General features: G+C 50.6%; 1 protein-coding gene across 1 annotated transcript in view; it reads right to left on the reverse strand.

Annotated features, from left to right (window-relative positions):
• The window catches only part of Nod2 (nucleotide binding oligomerization domain containing 2), a 41,463-nt gene extending 22,747 nt beyond the window's left edge, over nt 1-18,716 (reverse strand). The window contains exons 1-4 of the mRNA XM_041650553.1: nt 18,698-18,716; nt 12,798-13,264; nt 5,023-5,125; nt 197-2,012 (exon numbers count right to left, since the gene is read on the reverse strand). Coding sequence (XP_041506487.1) covers nt 197-2,012; nt 5,023-5,125; nt 12,798-13,256 — 2,378 coding nt within the window. The 5' untranslated portion in view covers nt 13,257-13,264; nt 18,698-18,716. The remainder of the gene's footprint in view (nt 1-196; nt 2,013-5,022; nt 5,126-12,797; nt 13,265-18,697) is intronic.
• Nucleotides 18,717-19,300: the final 584 nt, after the last annotated feature.

Here is a 19,300-nt window from a genome sequence, read left to right on the forward strand (position 1 = left end):
ACGGGATGGGACCCACCTTGGCCTTGGGTCACCCAGTTTTATAAAATGATAACACTTGAGGCAGGCGGATCTCTGTGAGTTCGAGACCAGCCTGGTCTACAAGAGCTAGTTCCAAGACAGGCTCCAAAGCCACAGAGAAACCCTGTCTCAAAAAAAAAAACAACAAAAAAAAAATGATAACACTTGTCACACTCACTACAGTGCTGTGCAGACACCAAGGCAGGGCAGCAGCTGCCCAACGCCAACATCGCCAACAGAGTTGTGGTCCAGCTGCAGGGCCACAGGCCGCTGGAGGTGCCGCAGCACAAAGGCCAGAGCAGCACACTCTGCAGGGCCCACTCTGCAAAATGTTAACTTCAGGTGCCCAATGTCCAAGCGACGCACAGCCTCCTGTGCCAACTGCTCCTCCTGCATCTCATACAAGCACCGGATAAGCCAAATGAAGCCAGGCATGGCATGCATGCTTTTGGCCTCACCGGGCACAGCAGGTGGGATGTTGTGGAAGTGTTCCCGAAGGCTTTGGGCCAGACATGAGCGGGCACATGCGTGGCGCTGGAGTAGCACCCTCTTAGGGATCTGGCATGCGACTAGCAGGTCCCGATGCTCCTTGGACAACAGGCCCGCTAGGAAGGCTGCTGTGATCTGCAAGTTGTGTGGCTCAGCTTTCTGTAGGAGAGCCACTTCGCTGCCCTTCTTGACTCTGGAGCCCTGGATACACAGAGTGGGCAGCAGTCTAACCAGCAGTGAGCTGCCCAGCCGGCCACAGCCGAAGAGGTGCCTGAGGGAGGCTGCCGCTGTGTCCGCACTGACTGCCAGGTAGAACGCGGCGAAAAAACACTGGAAGGTAATGTGCAGGAATTCCAGGGGTGCCTTGCTCCCGGGCACAACGCTTTGGGCACGTACCAGGAAGCCAAGAGCAATGTCCTCAGAGTCAACCTGTGCTGCCTGGAGCTGCTGGACTGAGAACACATAGCAGCTCAGGGCCAGGCCCTGGAGAGCCAGGTGGCCAAGGTGCAGCAGGGTGGAGAGCCGGCTTTGAAGGAGCCGAGGTCCCAGACCGAGGGGGTAGGAATCTGGGGGGGAGGCGTGCAACAGGAAATGCTGGAGGATCAGGAGGTACATGTCTGTGCTGGTTGTCGGGAACTCCCCATTCTGCAGCAACAGTTCCTGGTGGCATCTGGACACCATCCATGAGAAGACAGGGAGGTGGCACAAACCGTGCAGGGCTGATGTGGCTTGGAGCAGGCAGATGAGGCGGTCTGCCACTCCGGGTTCCCGGTGGTGCTTCCTCAGGTATAGTTCGATGCCTTCTTCGGAGAAGCCCTTGAGGTGGCATTCGGTCCGGACGAACTTCCTGAGGAGCGCTGACACGGCGTCTGGACGACTGGTCAGCACCTTGCAGGCGTTCTTCAACAGGTTCCCCTGAAGGAGGTTGAAGAGCAGGGTCTGGACTGAGGTGGGGTCGGTTGGGGAGCAGTGACGCTCCCGGTCGGTAAACCGGAACTTGAACTCATCCAAGCCGTCGAAGGTTAACAAGACACGGTCAGGATGGTCAAGGAGGAACTGGAAGACATCCTGCTGGGCAACATCCGGCCAACAGCAGTGCTCAAAGAGCAGCGTCCTTAGAGACAGCGGTTTGGCCATGCATTGCAGCTGCCGGCAGCTGAATGGGAAAACGAAGAGAAACTGCTGGAAGTTCTGCCCCGTGGCCCACAACAAGTGCAGCCGCTGCAAGAGGGTACTCTTGCCACTGCCTGCTTCGCCCACCACCAGTACGGTGTCTGCATCCTTGTTCAGATGGTCATGGGTACCAAAGAGTTCCTCCAGGCCCAGGACGGTGGGACTCTTCTGCGTGGCCCCAGCCGTGCCCACCTCTGTCCGCAGCTCCAAGATGTTCTCCGTGTATATATCCTCCAGGCAAAGATTCTCTGACCCGTCGTAAGTACTGAGGAAGCGAGACTGAGCTGACACCATGGTCCTCAGCTTCGAGATGAACCTTTGGCACTCAGCAGCTGGGGTACAGAATAGGAAAATGAGGCTGGTATCGTGGTCATAATGGGACCTACGCAGAGAGTCACCTACACTAGGGGTGAGATACATGGCTCAGAGAGCTAGCGGGCACCTATCCTGCCTTGGCCACTTATAAGCTGCGGGATTTGGGGCAGCCACAGAAGCTTCCTAAGCCTGGCTCTTCTCTGCAAAGCAGGAAAATGTCAGAGAACTTTGACATGGGCAAACAGAGATGATGCATGCCACCTGGTAAGTATAGTGTCCAACACAAGACATTGGCCACTGCCATACTAAATATGTACACCTGAACATGCCAGGGAAGGTATGACTCGCAGGATCCACATCCTGTCTGTTCCTGTTGCATGGCCTGAGTTACCATTCAGTCTCGGCTGCCAGTTTCTGAGGGAAAATAGGGGACGGGGCTTAGGTGTCCAACTTACGAGGTCTGACACCTGGGCCTACCACCTGCTTGGCAAGCTACTTGGCCTTGCTAAACCAGTTTTCTTCTTAATGTGAAATGTCCCCACCGGCTTATGTGGTTTGCATGTTTGGTTCCCAGCTGTCAGTACTGTTATGGTAGGTGTGGAACACTTAGGACACAGGGCTAGCCGGCTGACACAGTCCCTTGGGGGGGAGGGGGGACTCAAAGGTTACAGCCTGGCCCACTTCCACCTGAGCTCTCTGCTTCCTGTCTGTGGCTGTGATGGAATCCGCCTCTCCTGTTACCACTCCTTGGGCCAAGCTGCACCCGCCACCAGTCCTCCTGACCACAACAGACAGTCCTAAAGCGATGAGTTAATCCAGTCAGGTATTCCATACCACAAGAAAAGTGGCCACGGGCAGTGTCGAGATCCGATTCCTGAAACCTACGCCTCTGTTACCTTATATGGCTAAAAGGACTGGCCGGAAGCAGAGGCTGACTCTGAGAACTCAGGGTCACTGGCATCTGTGCCGAGTCATCAACAAGATCTATCCTTCCTTCTTGCCCCTTCTTCCTCCTGCCCCTCTGTACCGAGGGCCCTACTTCCTCCCGAGAGCTTAGTTCCTCTTTCAGGAAATAGGGAAGGGATGATCAGAGGCCCAGACTGGCAGGACGTCATAGGACGTCATAGGATGTCAGCATCTTCACCCACCATGGCCTCAATGGCCCCAGGAAAGCACCAGTTCATTTGTCATTAGCTCAGAAGCAAGCAGATTCTTGTCAGAGAGCTCTTAGCCCATAGAAGTATCTGCAGAGCCACGCAGGAGCCCCATGCTGATATCCCTTCTCTCTGTTTTCTTCTTTGATATGGGCCTCACTATGGAGCTCAGACTAGCCTCAAACTAGCACTCTTTCTGCCTAAGCCTCCCTAGGATCTGGGGATTAGAGGTTGGGCCTCCACACCCAGTATTCAAAGCTTCTTGTTCCCCAAGGTGAGGATCCTTGTAGCTCTTTCTACTCTTCGGCTATATCAGGAGCACTGACCAGATGCCAAAAGATACACAGCCTCCTTTCCAATTTCCCGACTGACAACGCCAGTCTCTAGAGTCTAAAAGCTTAAAGCAAACCTAGGACTGGCAAAGATGGCCCAATGTGGGGCAAAAGCACCTGTCCCCAAGCCTGATGACCTGAGTTTGATCCCCAAAATCCACAGAGTGGAGGGAGACAGCCAAGCCCAGCAGGTTGTCTTCTGAGCTCCACATGCATGCCATGGGGCATTCACATACATGTACACACACACACACAGAGAGAGAGAGAGAGAGAGAGAGAGAGAGAGAGAAATAAAAATAAGTAGATAAATAAATGTGAAGTAAAAATAAAGTAAGTTAAAGAATGTCTCTCGTTTTCATTTTAAAGAAAATAAACACAATTTTCACTAATTTTTTTTTTCTTTTTCGAGACAGGGTCTCATAGCTTCCAGCTTGTTTCCGTAATGGAAGATGACCTTGAACTCCTGATCTTTCTGCCTCCACACACACACACACACACACACACACACACACACGTGACCTTGAACTCCTGATCTTTCTGCCTCTACACACAGGTGTCCGCAACCATGTCCACCCGCTCAACTGTCATCTTTAGAAGCATCTCATATCAGGAGCTGTATAATGCCTCTATGGCCGCTACACTTGATAACATTGTCAGCAATTGCTTGCGAAGGGCCATACTGGCTACCATACAGCGATGCCCACCTCCTGCTCCCGTACAAAGTAGTCTACACCTGAGTACCAAGCACAGGCCTCCAGCCATCCCGCCCACAGCTTTCTCCTGCCCAGAGGGCAAGGCCAGAAGGCTGAGCCCCTCTGTTAGCTCCAGGCACATACTTCATGGACTTTCAGTCCACATGAGCTTTCTTCTCAGTTACATGGGAACAAGACTGGGAGACTACCGGGCTTGGATCCTCTCTGAAACTCATGCTTTCTTCTCCCAAGGAGGGAAGGTAGGGACACTACAGTCAGACTCACTTCCTGTTCCCTGCCACTCAAGTCTCAGTTTTCCCATCTGGAGAATGGGACATAGCAATATTCACGTCTCAGGACTGTGGGTGGATGGTAGCGAATGCCCCTAAGATGCGTGTCTCGGCCGTGCCACCCAGGCCTCTTGCACTACTCAGCTGCTGAGCATAGACATGGGTGAGACTATATTCCCTAAACTTTCCTGGTGATGCGTTCCAGATCATGAGAAACTACGTTTGATGAATCAAGAGATCCCAGGCCTATCTCTGCCTGATGTGGAATACAGTTTAGACAGCAAGGTATACCCACCGCTAGCCCTCCACAAGCCATGGCTGCAGTGAGCACGGTAGTTCAGGGAGCAATGAAAGGGGGAGAGTCACTGTGCTGTCACGCTTTCAATCTCCCCTGCTGCCCAGTGACTCAGGTAACCCCTAGGCTTCAAATGGAGGAACTGAGCCTGAGGGAATAACGCACCAATGCATGGGCGTTCACTGACGTGTGCTTTGCTCTTTAACCAGGAATCTCAGCTGACTTCCTTTTCTTTTCTGTTACCCTAAAGGGACAAATACTTACCTTCGGAAGTCAGGAGCAGTGAAGGTAATTTCTTGATGTGCTGCAGAAGGAAGGCAGCCAGTCCATTTGCCTTCACTGTGGCAAGATCAAGCAGCCTTCTTGCCTACAGACCAAGAAAAGAAAAGGCCATTACCACTTTTTTCAAGAATACTGATGGAGGGGGAGGAGGCGTGTGGGAAGGTTTCTATTAAAAGTTAGACATCAGAAGACCTCCGAATGCTCTTAAATCCAAAACCTTTTGAGTGCCGACATGATGTCACAAATGGAAAATTGAAGCGTTGTGGAAAAGGGCCTTCAGGCCACATCTCTATGAAATATAATTACCTTCTGTGCTTAGACATGGGTCAAACTGCCAACGTATTCATTGTTTATAAAAATATTCTAAAATCCCAAAAATATCCGAAACACTTCTGGTATCAAGCATTTAAGACAAAAGAAACTTCACCAATGATACAATTTTATACAAGGTCCTCTTCTATCATAATGAGAGCCCAGAAGAACAACAGCAGCACAGCCTGCATTCAGCAGACAAAGATATGTAGTCAAGGTTGGTGAAACATGCACACAGGCAGCCTGGCTCCTTCCCAAAACCCACTGAAATAATGAAGAGCTAAAAACAAAATAAAACAAGACCAAATAAATAAATGCATAAGCCCACCAACCTACAAAATCAGAAAATGATTCTGGATGCTGTAGAGCACCTGGAAGGCAGGGCCTCACCAAGTCCTTGGGCCTGAATGTTTGAGCTCTCTCTCTGCACAGAACCCACTCCTCCAACCTCAGCTGCCCCTGAGTTTGGGGCCTGCACACCCAACTGCCCATTTGTCTCCTCCACTTACCCGTGTCATAATTGCACACATACACTGGCACACATGCTAGGCACGTATGTCCGGATCACAGCCTTCCCCATCCCTGCTCAAGTCTCCGCCATCCTCCTAGCTTTCCAGCCCAATGTTTGAAGTCACCTTGAAGGACCTTCTCTGACTTCCATCAGCACATCCTGCGACCTCCACCTTCAAAGGACCGGAATCAGGTCGTTCAACAGAAACAGGGCCCGTGGCATACCAGGAAGTTATGTGTGTGCAATGGAGCCTTCAGACACCCACACTCTTCAGTGACAGTAGGCGCACTCAAGCTTAGCCACAGTTCATACTTAACCACAACATCCAAGATATTGCCATTTCAACACATCATCAATGTAAAAAAACAAAAGAATAGTTAAGAGTGTTGCTTTTCTTTTAAGTCTTCCACAGCTTCAACATTTCGACTCATGGTGTGGCCCAGCTGTGTGGCAGTGCTCAGCAGCCACCCAGAAGCTGATGTCCCCAAGCTACTGAGCCCTGCACATGTGGCCCTACTGCTGTCCTGCTCCGAGACATGCTGTGGCTCACCTGAAAAACCTACATAGCTGCCTATGACTGCTCTGCCCCTGCCTGCAGCCCATCCCCAGCGCCACAGCCAGGGTTCAAATGAACTCGTACAAAATGAATGCCAAGGTTACCTTACCACTACCCAAAGCACTCACCCTCCTTATTCCCAGGCCTCTACAAACAGACCTTTACCCCAGATAGAAGGCTTTCTATTTGAGGAACTCAGTAAACCCAGGAGGAAAGGTCTAGGGATAGAAACTGCCTAGACTGTCTACTGTAGAAGTCACAGCAGGAGGCTTCACCTGCTTGCTGGGTGAGTTTCAAAAATCTGTCATTTTAATAAGAAGACAGACAGTCAAGGTTTGCCCATACCCAGAGAAAGTGTCAAATATGGGAGGTCAGAGCCACATTAGTGAGGAAGGGAAAACAGCTCAAAGGTTCAAAGGTTTATGCAGGGAATGAACAATGTCACACAGCGGTAGAGCAATTGCTTAGCCTGTGCAAAGCTCTTGGTTTCATCCCTAACACAGAAATGTGTGTAGCATGAATAAAAACAATCCCACCAACCGTACAAAGACCCAACTATTAATATCATTATGTCTGCATAAAAGATTACATCCCTAAAACAAGAACAAGACACTGTAATAAGGGAACAGTAAAAAGAGCCCCACACACTGCAAATGAGAAGATGGGAACTCGAGAGTCTGCAGTTGATAGTACCATGCAGAAAACAGCACAGAGTTGGCTGTGGTGTCTTATGCCTGTAATCCCAGTACTTGGGCAACTAAAGAATGAGGATTGCCCCAAATTTGAGGCCAACCTGTGCTATGTAAGAGTTCCAGGCCAGCCTGGGCTATAGTGTAAGATCCTTTCTCAAAAATAACAGAAAAAAAAACCCACAGCAATGAAAAACAGAAGAAAACTGGAGGATTCATCTAGAAATCCCAGCATTCAAGGAGCTGCAGTTGCATAAAAAGAGAAGAAAAGCTCAGGTAAGGTGTCCCCATCATGATCTCCACCTCTTTGCTTGTATCTCACTCCTCCCACTCTTCAACTGGACTTTGGGAACTCAGCCCAGTGCTTCACTGTGAGTCTCTGCCTCTGTTTCCATCAGCTGGTGGAAGAAGGTTCTATGGTGATATTTAGGGTATTCATCAGTCTGACTACAGGGCAAGGCCAGTTCTGACACCCTCTCCTCTATCGCTTAGGGTCTTAGCTGGAGTCATCCTTGTGAATTCCTGGGAATTTCTCTAGTTCCAGGTTTCTTGCTACACCCATAATGGCTCCCTCAATCAAAATATCTCTTTCCTTGCTCTCATATCTCTGTCCTTCTTCCATCTCTACTATCCCGTTCCCTCAAGTTCTCCTTGCCCTTCCCCTTCTCCTCTCTTCTCCCCTCTGCCCTCTCTTCTCTCTCGACCCCCATGTTTCCAATTTTGTCAGGCGATCTTGTCTATTTCCCCCTTCCAGGTGGATCTACGTATGTTTTTCTTAGGGTTCACCTTGTTACTTAGCTTCTCGAGGATCGTGAACTATAGGCTCGTTATCCTTTGCTTTCCAGCTAGTATCCACTTATGAGAGAGTACATACCATGTTCATCTTTCTAGGTCTAGCTACCTCACTCAGGATGGTTTTTTCTAGTTCCATTCATTTGTATGCAAATTTCAAGGTGTCATTGTTTTTTTTTACCACTGAGTAGTACTCTAATGTGTAAATGTGTCACATTTTCTTTATCCATTCTTCGGTTGAGAGGCATCTAGGTTGTTTCCAGGTTCTGGCTATTACAAATAATGCTGCTATGAACATAGTTGAACAAATGTTCTTGTAGTATGATTTAGCTTCTCTTGGGTATATGCCCAAGAGTGGTATTGCTGGGTCCTAAGGTAGGTTGATTCCTAATTTTCTGAAAAACCACCATACTGATTTCCAAAGTGCTTGTACAAGTTTGCATTCCACCAGCAATGGATGAGTGTTCCCTTTACTCCACATCTTCTCCAGCATAAGCTATCATTGGTGTTTTTTTTTTTATCTAACTTGTGTAAGATGTTATCTCAGAGTTGTTTTGATTTGCATTTCCATGATGGCTAAGGATGTTGAGCATTTTCTTAAGTGTCTTTCGGCCATTTGAGATTTTTCTGTTGAGAACTCCCTGTTTAGTTCTGTACCCCATTTTTAATTGGGTTGTTTGGAATTTTGATATCAAATTTCTTGAATTCTTTATGTATTTTGGAGATCAGTCCTCTGTCTAATGTGGGGTTGGTGAAGATCTTTTCCCATTCAGTAAGCTGCCTTTTTGTCTTATTGACTGTGTCTTTTGCTTTACAGAAGCTTCTAAATTTCAGAAGGTCCCATGTATTTATTGTTGCTCTCAGTGTCTGTGCTACTGACATATATATATTTAGGAAGTTACATATATTTAGGAAGTGGTCTGCTGTGCTCATGTATTGAAGGCTACTTTCCACTTTCTATTCTATCAGGTTCAGTGTGGGTGGATTTATATTGAGGTCTTTGATCCATTTGGACTTGAGTTTTGTGCATGGGGATAGATATGGATCTATTTTCATTCTTCTATATATTGACATCCAGTTATGCCAGCACCATTTGTTAAAGATGCTTTCTTTTTCCATTGTATAATTTTAGCTTCTTTGTCAAAAATTGGGTTCATAGGTGTGTAGATTAATATACAGGTCTTTGAATCAATTCCATTCTGTTTTTATGCCAATACCAAGCTATTTTCATTACTGTAGCTCTAAAATAGAGCTTGATGTCAGGGATGGTGATGCCTCTGAGCTCACCAACTCTAGCCGGACTGGGAAGGAGCAAGCATAGATCCAAACTAGTCCCTCTGGATGTGGGTGACAGTTGCATGGCTGGGCAGACTGCAGGGCCACTGGCAGTGGCACCAGGATTCATCTCTACTGCTTGTACTGGCTTTTTGGGACTAGTTTAAGAAAGAGAAAATGCTCTCTGAAGTTTTCATGACAGCACTAAACAGGGAAGATAATGAAGGAATGCCATCAAAATTCCAAAGGAAAAGGATGGCCAGAATGTTTGTTTGCTTGCGTGCTGGGGATTAAACCTGGGGTGCCACACGGTAACTTTCTTCTACTCAGGCGTAGCTCCCGAGCTCTTTTAACTCTGAGACAGGGTCTCACCAAATTGACCGGCCCATCCTTAAACCGGCTCACTCTGCAGCGCACACAGTCCTTATAGAGGCTCCTCTCCTGCCAGCCTCCCAAGTCGCTGGGATTACAGAGGTGCCACTAGGGACTTCATCCCTAGTCGTGCCGTCAATCAACTATGAGGGAAGCTTTAGACACTCGGAAAGTTCTATTTCTAAACAGTCTGTTAGAAAAAAACAGACTAGGGGATATATCATCTGCCAAAATGGAGGAAACCAGCCGATGGCAGCTGAGGACAATGGTGTCATCAACAGTCATGCCAACTTGTTCCTGGAAGTCAGAATGGGCTATAATGAGCTCAGAGCAGACTGGGCAGCACAGCCCCCTTCCTCGGACCACATTCCTGGGATCCTTCCCACATGCCTCCTACCTCCTCTACCAGATACTCCAGCTTGAACGAGCCCAGGATTAATGTACTCACCAATGACCTTGTCACTGACCTACTAGAGGGTTCCTAGTAGACAACCAAGGAAGCAGAGGCCAGGCTGCATCCAAAGACCCTGGTAAGTTACTCTGACCTGGGAGCCTTCATCTAAGAAGAAAAGGCAATGTTGCTGTTTCTTGGCATAGTATGTGTAGCTTGCCACTTCATTTTTTAAAATAAAACAGACAGTTCGTAAATTTCTAACAAAAGACACGGAAACTGAAAAAATAGCAAAGGGATGATTAACAGACAAATCAGATCATTGATTGCCTCTACTGGTTGCACCTGAAGGGCAAGGTCCCAATAAACATGCAGCTTCTTCATCTGGATGTAGACATATGAAATGTGCTATGTTGTAGGTATGGCACATTTCCCAATTTGCAACTGTGGAAGTAGGTACTGTGACAGGAGCAAGCAAGTTATAGCTCAGTCTCTCACCTCAGCACCGTTGGCTTTAGCATCTGCATGAATCATGCAGACAGCTGGTATCACAGTTGGCATTGCCAGCCTGAGGTTCCCCAACAACTGTTATCCCCAGCTGAGCAAAATTCCAGAACACTTCCACATCTTCTGACACAAAGGGAAGTGTGCACTCCCTGGAGAGAGACAGGCCTGGGCTCCTTTTCTAGTTAGCCCTTTGCGAACGGGCAACTTGTTCTTCGTTCTCAACAAACACACTTTCCGTCGCCGGGAGGATGGACCAGGGCAGGGCTTAAGTGGACCGCTAGAAAGAAGGCTGGTCCTGTGCCTGGTGCACACTCTCTCTGCACCTGCTCGGGGAAACGGCATTCTGCTTTATTCCACAACGCGTTTTCCATTCTCAACCTTCAACTGGTGATAGCCACCTCTCTAAAGAAATGAAGGGGTTAATGCTAGACACATGTTAGCTGGAAATACCGTGTTACCTACACTGAGTCAGAAATTGAGCTACGGAGGAAAAGAAAGCCAGAGATCCAGGAATGGCAGCGCTGAAGGGAACTAAGGAAAAGTGGATGATAAGCATTTAACTTCAGGCCGTGGGATCCTCTTTGCTGCCTCCAAATCCTCAGATCTGCTATTCATTGTTCTTTCCACTGTCACATCCCTCAGCCAACTCCCTCATCCTCAGTGTTGGCTTTTGGGGTCCACTAAGTCCTTCCTTCCTTTCTTTTGACACAGGATCTAAACATGTAGACTTAGCTGGCCTGAAACTCACTAAGGGCTGGGATCCAAGGTGGCTGGCCCCACTTACTTCTTTCTTGGAATGGAGTCTTTGCTCATTGAAATCCTGCCTTTCTCCTGTTTAGTAGGTTAAAGGTCCCTTTGTCCTGCTGCATCCCATGGATTTAGGTAAGACCATATGCTCCTTTCTGTTTCTCTCTGGGTATCTATAGGCATCCATGGATCGCTTCTTTGGTCTGTAAGTTTTCCCATTTTCTTTTCTTGCATAGTCTCCATGCTTTGGGTATTCCTGCTCCCATCTCCACTGGGGCCTAAGATCTGGTGGTATTCTTTAAACCCTGAGCACTAGGTCAAATCTGGTAACTTCTACATGAACTGATTCTGTCCCCACAACCGGTCACAGGAGGCACCAAGGAAGGACAAGAAATAGGTGCTTTTGAATGCTAACGAAAGGCACACTGGGGCATGCCTTCAGGCCCTGTGCGCAGTAGTGAGAAGGCCCAGGTCATGTGTGTTTTGTGAAGATTTAGCCACCTTGAGCAGCTTGAAAGCGACACCGGAAACAGAGACACTTGCTTCATCCACCTCAGCCTTCGTTTAGCCAAACTCACCTGAAGTCCAGCTCGCCAGTCCTCGCACTGAAATGTAGCCCTAATAACTTAACAAGTGCTGACCAAACACCTATCACCTGCAATGCTCTAACACAGCCAGGCATGCGGTAAGCCTCATAGATTCCAGCTGAATGAATGGGTCAAGGCCAGAGTCCACCCCTCACCTTTCCTTCACTACTATAGACTTCTCAAAACTGTAGAGTATTTCTATTTTCATGCTTCCCAGGCAGCCTGAAGACCACCACTTACAGGATAATAGACGTTTCAGAAATACTCAGCGATACTTTGCTGCCCTTGTGGTTTCTATTGAATCGTTGCCTTTTGGGGGCAGTTATCTCCAGTTCTAATGCAATTTCATATCTAAAATCCTAGGTGTGCCTTTAAACGATATTGGCACACAGAGACCTATACTATTAAATTTAGATTTAGCATAATGCGGAATTATTCTCCGTTGAGCTGTTGCTTTGAAGCAGATAGCAAATAAAAGTCTGCAAGTACAGAGAGCCACTCCGCAGAAATGACAGCAGTCAGGGACAATGGGCTTCCCAGACACGTCTCTAATTGATGCACGGGATTAACTCAGTGAGTTTGCCCTGAACCCCTGTGCATCCCTGAGGTTAAGAGTGTCCTGCGGATGAGGAGACGGAGATGGGAGAAATGAAGGGTAGAGGCTAAGGCTGGGGCAGAGTGAAAGGCCCCAGCACTGCCAACAAGAAGAAGAAAAAAGGAAAAAAGTGGGAGGAGTAGCTAGAGAGCTTCTGTATGGAACCATCCAGTCACACAATGATGCTCTTGAACTTGTATCATTCTGGCTGCTGAATCCAAGCCCTGCACTGCCATGCCACAACTACCCCCACCAAAACTGACATGCTGGCACAACCAAGAGCGACTTTGACCCGCCTGGCCAACTCTGCATGGCAGATCCCACCAACCGTGCTATTTCGTGGGCTTGAATGCACAAGAGCAATGGTCTTGGTGACTGAGCAGCATGCTCCTGCGGGTTCTGCTGGCACAGGCCACGGCTTACCCTCTGCGATGACGTGAAGATTGGCAGCCTGATCTCGTCACATTCGTACTGACTCAGGAATCCCCTCTCCCTTGCCAGCTCCAGCGCGGCTTCTATGTGGTTGTAGAGTTCCCTGACAATGGCTGGCCGGTGACTCTGCAGGTCTCTGGTGGGATGAAGGGAGTGAGTGTCCCAGCTGTCATGCAGTTCAAGGGTGTGACTGTTGGCCTGGGCCTCCTGGATAGCTTCAAGAAGCTTCTGACAGCCCCAATCACCCTTGTTCCAGACTGTGTCCAGTAGGCGCCTGGCAGAATGGGAGAGAGGTTGGCCAGGGAGACGGAGACCCTCATAGTCCTCCCAGGACAGCACATCCCAGGACAGCAACCAGTCCAAGATGCTCTCAAAGCCCTCCAAGGACCCCGAGACCAACAGTGCCACCAGCTGGCTCCTCCGTGCCTGGAAGTCTTCCTGTGAGCACATGTCACAGCCTGTAAGAGAGCAGGGAAGGTCAGAGGTCAGGAGTCAGGCTAGGGTGCTCAGAGGTCAGGAAACGGTTTCTTGAGAAGTCAAGTTGTAGAGGTCAGAGGCCAGGGAATGACTTCTCTAGAAGCCAGGCTATTAGGCAGCGACCTACCTCAAGTTCAAGTGGGCTACAGGTGTACTTGGACATTCTCCAGTCTTAAGTTCCCCCAAGGTGAGGCCCCAGGATATCAAGAAACTAGCTGCAGGTCCCATGAGTTTAAAGCAGCCAGACATGGGAGCCCTTGGTTACCATAACCATGCTTGCTCTCTCCACCTTAGTAAGTTTCACAAAGCAGAGCTGGCAGGAGAAGTAGCCCCCTGCGGATCAGCTCCCTTCTATGCAGGCCACACTCAGTCCTACAGCTTTGGAACCACTGGATCAGTCAAGTGCATCCTAAGGGCCTTAACGAAATATTTCATTTCCCACTCTCAGCTTCTAGAAAGCGGGGGTTGTGGCCAGCCCCATCTACAGAGAGGGAAACTGAGGCACGCTGGCAAGGGATTTTGTAGTATTTGTCATAGCTGGGAAAGACAGGGCTGGGACTGGAACCCAAGCAGTGGGTCTCTTCCTGGTGCAAACCTTTTTCTCTTACCTTTGGTATCCCTACAGGTCCCCAGCCCTGCCGACTGCACATAACCCATTACGGCTCCATGGGCAGAGCTGGGGTTGGCTGCAAAGATGCCGAGTCAGGTGCAAAGGGGTGTCTGGTGAAATGGGGTATCTTGAAGCCTACTGGTATGCTACCCCGACAACAACACACACGCATGCACACACACACATGCACGCGCGCACACACACATACACACACACACACACACACACCTCTAAGGCCCTTGCTCCCTGCTGTGCACTCAGCAGCACACACTATTTGCTGCCTTGCTATCGCTCTTCTCAGGAGTTCTCAGGAGCTGGTACTGAGTTCAGCCTTCAGTCCCAAGTGCTGGGGCTCTGCGAGGAAGGGACCACCAGGAGCTCCGAGCACAGAGATCGCTGAACGGCAGAGAAAAATCAGAAAGCTTCAGTGGGTCGATTTGTCATTGCCACTGTCCAAGATAAGGGCTGGGGCAGTGCCCAGAGAGAAAACGAAAGTGAAAGAGTACAGAAGAGGAGGAAGAGGAAGGAAGGCTTCCTTTCGCAATCCGGGACACTCTAAGACGCTCCTGGAGCGCAGAGGGGGCAGCTGGAAATGGTCTGGGGAGTCCCGGCCTTTTCTGTTAGATAGTGATTATCTCCACTCTATGGCAGGCTCCCACTGCAGGCTAGTCCTCCCTCATTCTGACACCCCAGAGCTTTGCCCAGCTCTGTGCTCGACAGAAGCCCTGGGGATGCTGACTCTAAGTGCACCCAGGGAAGCCTGGGGCAGGAATGCTATGGGTCTATCTTCACTCTCTAACTCAGCACCACATTACTAACGTGCAGCCCGGCAGCCTCCGGCTGGCCAGACAGGGAAAGTGAGATAGGGAAGCTACCTGAGCATCCAGCAGCTTAGGAGAGACGGGACCCCTACTATGGAGGCTACCGTTAGCCAGGAGCTGAGAGTTCTCACTGGCCAAGCAGATCAACTGTGTCCTGTGCTCAGTCCAAGCAGAGGAGCCGAGAACGGGGAGAGGGGAACAACAGCAAGGGGCAGTGTGATCTGTGACTAAGTCGTGGGGTGCCTCTCAACTGTGCAAACCACCCAGAGTTGGGGCACCAGCTATCCTGCCAGCCCTGCTCGGGTCCTGAGGAAAGAACCACTGACCCTTCCTACTCTGAGAACAGCACAGAGAGACCAGGGCAGCACTCTGGCCTGAGGCCCGAAGTGCAGCTGGGAAGTCTGGAGGGTCGTGAGGCTAACAGGGGATGCCTGGCTCACTTTACCCACAGGATACTGGGCAGAGCACATGAGTCAGAAGCCCAGAGACATTGCACAGGCAGTCCCCGATCCAGCCGACCCACCCTAGGGGAAATCCCAGAAGCTGAGCAGGAAGCCTGAGCTGGCGGGCCAGCACCCAGAACTTGCTGGTTCTTGGCAGTCCTGGCACACAGCCTGGGACATCTACACTGGCTTTCACTCAAAGACCCTGGGGATCAGAGATGTCTCCAACAAATGTGCTTGCCCAGAGAGAAACAACTGGGAGAGAGCAGAAGCTCTCTCCAGATATGCCAAGAGCCAGCCGGATGCCCGAACCATACACGCCCAAACAATGACGTCAACCATGTGGACACAGGCAGGGTGAGGCAGGAAAGCCTGTGGCTTGGTGCTCTGCCTCCCACCTGCAGTTGGAAAGTCCCATCTTGCCAGTCTCCTGCAGACCACAAAGCAAGGCATAGCCCTGAAGGCCAATTCTGCCAGTCCCCTGCCTCTGAGTAGGCCATCTTCCCATCTACTCTTAAGCAGTTGGAAAAGATCCAAACCCGGGTTTGCTACTGTTCTCCTGACAGGCTGTTTATCTTAGTTTATCTTCGTTAGTTTATCTCGTTCAGCTAAAATTGGAAGAGGAAAGCAAAAGGGTCATCGCTCTTGTCACCACTTTTAAGCTGGCCCTAGAATCCTGTTCCTGCACCTTCTTCCTACCCAGTCAGACTCACCCTCTCCAGGTTAAACAGGCTGCTCTGTCTGCCCTGCCTTGTCTTCGCTATCCAGCTGGTGCCACCTTAGAATGACTCTTAGGCTCTGAAAGATGAACTCAAACAAAGGGGGCACCTCCTCACTGAAACAGAGGGTCAAGGGCATCTACGAAGGCCTCTCTCATCCCGACCCCCCACCCTCCTGCCACATACACATGCCTAGCACCTCCTTCCTTCCCAGGATCATGGGGAGCCTGGTTTTCCTGAAGTTCTTTGAGGGCTGAGCTCTCCTTGAAGTGCCCCCAGGCCTCTGCAGATAGGAGAGGAAGGGAGGTACCCAGAGGAGTGCAGAATACAGCTTCTGAGCTGTCCAGTCCTGGCTGGCCAGGCTTTCCCTGGGACACTAACCTCACCCTCCCTCGCTCTCTGGCCCTCTGAGTTGCTCCCCAGGAGACCAGTTCCCATCATAGAACGGACTAATTTGTCCTTTATTTCTACCCTCCCTCGTGCGGGCCTGAATGGCCATCCCCAAGTCCTGCCTGTCTCCTTCTCCCCCTCCCACACCCACAACCAAGGAGAATACAAACCCTGACTTCCAGCTCTTGGCCTTCTGTTCTTGGCCTCCCTTTCTGTCAATGGCATTTGCACTACCTGTTCACTCTCCTCCTGGGAGCACTCCTTTCAAGGCCGTGAGGAATATTTCTGATCTTCCTCCCAGGGTACGAGCTGCTCTTTCTAACCATTCCACCTCCAAGGCCAGCAGCCCCTCCCCAGATCTGAATCACTGCCACTTCTCTGAGTCACTCTCTCCCTGCATAAGCCCACCTCCCCTCAGGCTTACTTCCCAACTGTGTGCTGGTGGTGCCTGAAATCCACTGCCAGCTCGGGACACCATTCAACATCACGTGGTGCCCACCAGCATCTCCAAACAGACAAAAGCCATCGCGAGGCCTTCCTTGGAACAGCTCCTCGCTCAAGTGAAAGTGGCCACACACTCCAGAGTCATCCTTGGATGACTCTGCCACCCTCGAGCACCACAGACTATCCACCCAACCTTCCACAGACCCCACATCTGAAAGCCACAGGTTCTCCACCTCTCTATATACCATGATGTAAGCCCTAAAGCCTCCTCATGGTTCCCTCATCTGCCGTGACCGACCCCCCCTCGGTAGGCCAATCTCAGCCTTACAACTAGCCGAACCTACCAGACCCTAAGTCAGAGCTGAGGCCTTATCTGTTCACAGCCCCGCCCACCAGTGGCTCTCACCAAAGTCAAAGCGAAAGCCAAAAGCCTTTATAGCAACCTCAAGCCCAATACAAGAGACTTCAACTCCTGCCCTCTTCCTTCTAGCCCCCAACTGCTCCTTCCTTCCCACCCTGCTCTAGCCCCTTGCCTGCCTCCTCATTCTCAGAACAGGGGGAGCCTATCCGGTCTGCCATGCTCCTGCCTCTGCATAAGCTTTTTGCTCACAGGGCACTCTGTCCCACAGATAGTCACATGACTTGCTACATGCCTCCTAAAGACTTTGTTCAGTGTTCACTGTCTCAGAGGGGTCTATATAGGCTATATGAAACTGTGGTCCCCAAGCCGTGTCCCAGCTTTTTCTCCCCCAGTCCTTCCTGTTATCTTAGCATAACACTGCTGGAGCTCCTCTCTAGACCCTGTGCATAGAGATGGGGTTTGGATGAATGAGAATCTGCATATTCCACACAGCTTGGGGAGGTAGCCCCGTGGAACCAGAGAGTAGCCATTGCAAGGCGCAGACTTTAATTAAATGGGCATAGAAGCCACCTTGCTAGTAGTAAGAACCTGTTTACTGGGCCACACCGAGTGTTGACCTGGGTGAGAGGGGCAAGATGGAGCCAGTGCCAGTGTGGTGCTGCCCGTGGAGGCCAACTGACATGGAATGGCCAAGAGAGCAGGAGCTCCAATCACCTCATAACAGACTGACCAGAAGAGAGGCAACTGAGCTGTCACTTTGGTCTTTTCGCCAAGAGGGCAGAGGGGGCTGATAGAGCCAGCTTTTCCCCTACAGAACATCAACCCTGGGGGAGATCATACCCCGCAGGAAAGCTAACACTCCTGTTCCAAGCCAGGACCCTGCAGGCTCTGAGAGAGACACGGAAATCAGCTACCGACCTACCCAGAGGCTTGGGAGCTAGCTTGTCCAGACATAGACGGCACCAATGGCTTGGGAAGCAAAGGAGAGGACCAAGCCTGAAGGCTGAGTGCTGGGCTGGCATTGGGCAGAAATAGAGTTTGACCCCAGCTCCCACCTTCACAAATGAGTAAGGACAGGCAGGAGACAATGGCAAGGACCACGGAGCAGCAGCTGGGGTTAGAAAGAAGGCTAAAGACAGAGAAACTGAGGCACACAGAGAAGGGACAACTGGGCCAGGAATAGCTCCTGTTGTGACCCAAAGCAAGATTTCCTCCTTCTAGGTGAGGTCCTCACCTGCAAGTTTTCCCTCCACTGGCCCAGTCACCTCCAAATCACAGCCTCCCCTCAGACTTCAAAGGACCTTGGGGGATTCGATGTGCTTCCCATATCCTAGACCTCTTCATCCCCAGTGACCACAGTCTGCCCCTTGAGACCCCCTTTCCTTCTACAGCCTATCTACTCTGCTGATGCTTCCAGGGGAAACAGGGTGCCTTCCAGAAGCGCAGCCAGGCCAGCTCCAGAGGCAGTGACCAGCGTTCCGAGGATGGGACGTTAGGCGCTCGTGGTCTCCACCACAGCAAGTGCAGTCGCCCGGAGCCCTCAGTCTGCCCCAGAAAACCCTCTTTCCACACACCCACCCACCCCCAAGCACCCGCAGACCACAGAACCAGCAGGCCAGCACTCACCGCCAGCTGCAGCGCGGGGTTCCTCCGCCGGGGAGGCTCCTGGACTCCCTCAGTGATCTCGCCCCGCCCGTCGCCCCTCCCACTTAGCTGGAGACCCCGCCCACTCTGGCGGACCACACCCCTCCTGATTTCCCTCCAGGGATCGGTGAGACCGGTCCTGCGAAAGAAGAGGCCTGCCTGCGGCGCTGTGAGTCCTGCCTTTATGTGGCCCACTTTCTGGGCCACCCTCCAATCAGGAGGGAACCTTAGAGTTCCGGGAACAAGAGCTAGGAAAGCCTTCGCTGCCAGCAGGAACCGATGCCCCCCTCCCAGGAGTTGTAAACCCTTAGCCACAGTCTTAATGGCTGCATTCCCAGATGACTGTGCTGGTGGAGACTTGTTAGGACATTTAAAGTTACTCTTTCCCCCTTGGCTGTCGGTCCCACGCAAGCTGAGGAGAGAAGTCACAGGGTGCCTCCCACACAGCCCCCGAGCCTGGGCGCTACCACCGTCCCAATCAGCATTCAATTGCACTGTGATGTTTCTATTGCATTCATTCGATTTTGTAATTTCCTATTCTTAATGTTATTTTTTTAAACGCTTGAATGTGAAGCCTCAAAAATA

Source organism: Microtus oregoni, unplaced genomic scaffold, assembly GCF_018167655.1.
Source record: "Microtus oregoni isolate MIOR12 unplaced genomic scaffold, Mior012 000004F_ref0000308, whole genome shotgun sequence".
NCBI classification, from domain to species: Eukaryota; Metazoa; Chordata; class Mammalia; order Rodentia; family Cricetidae; genus Microtus; species Microtus oregoni.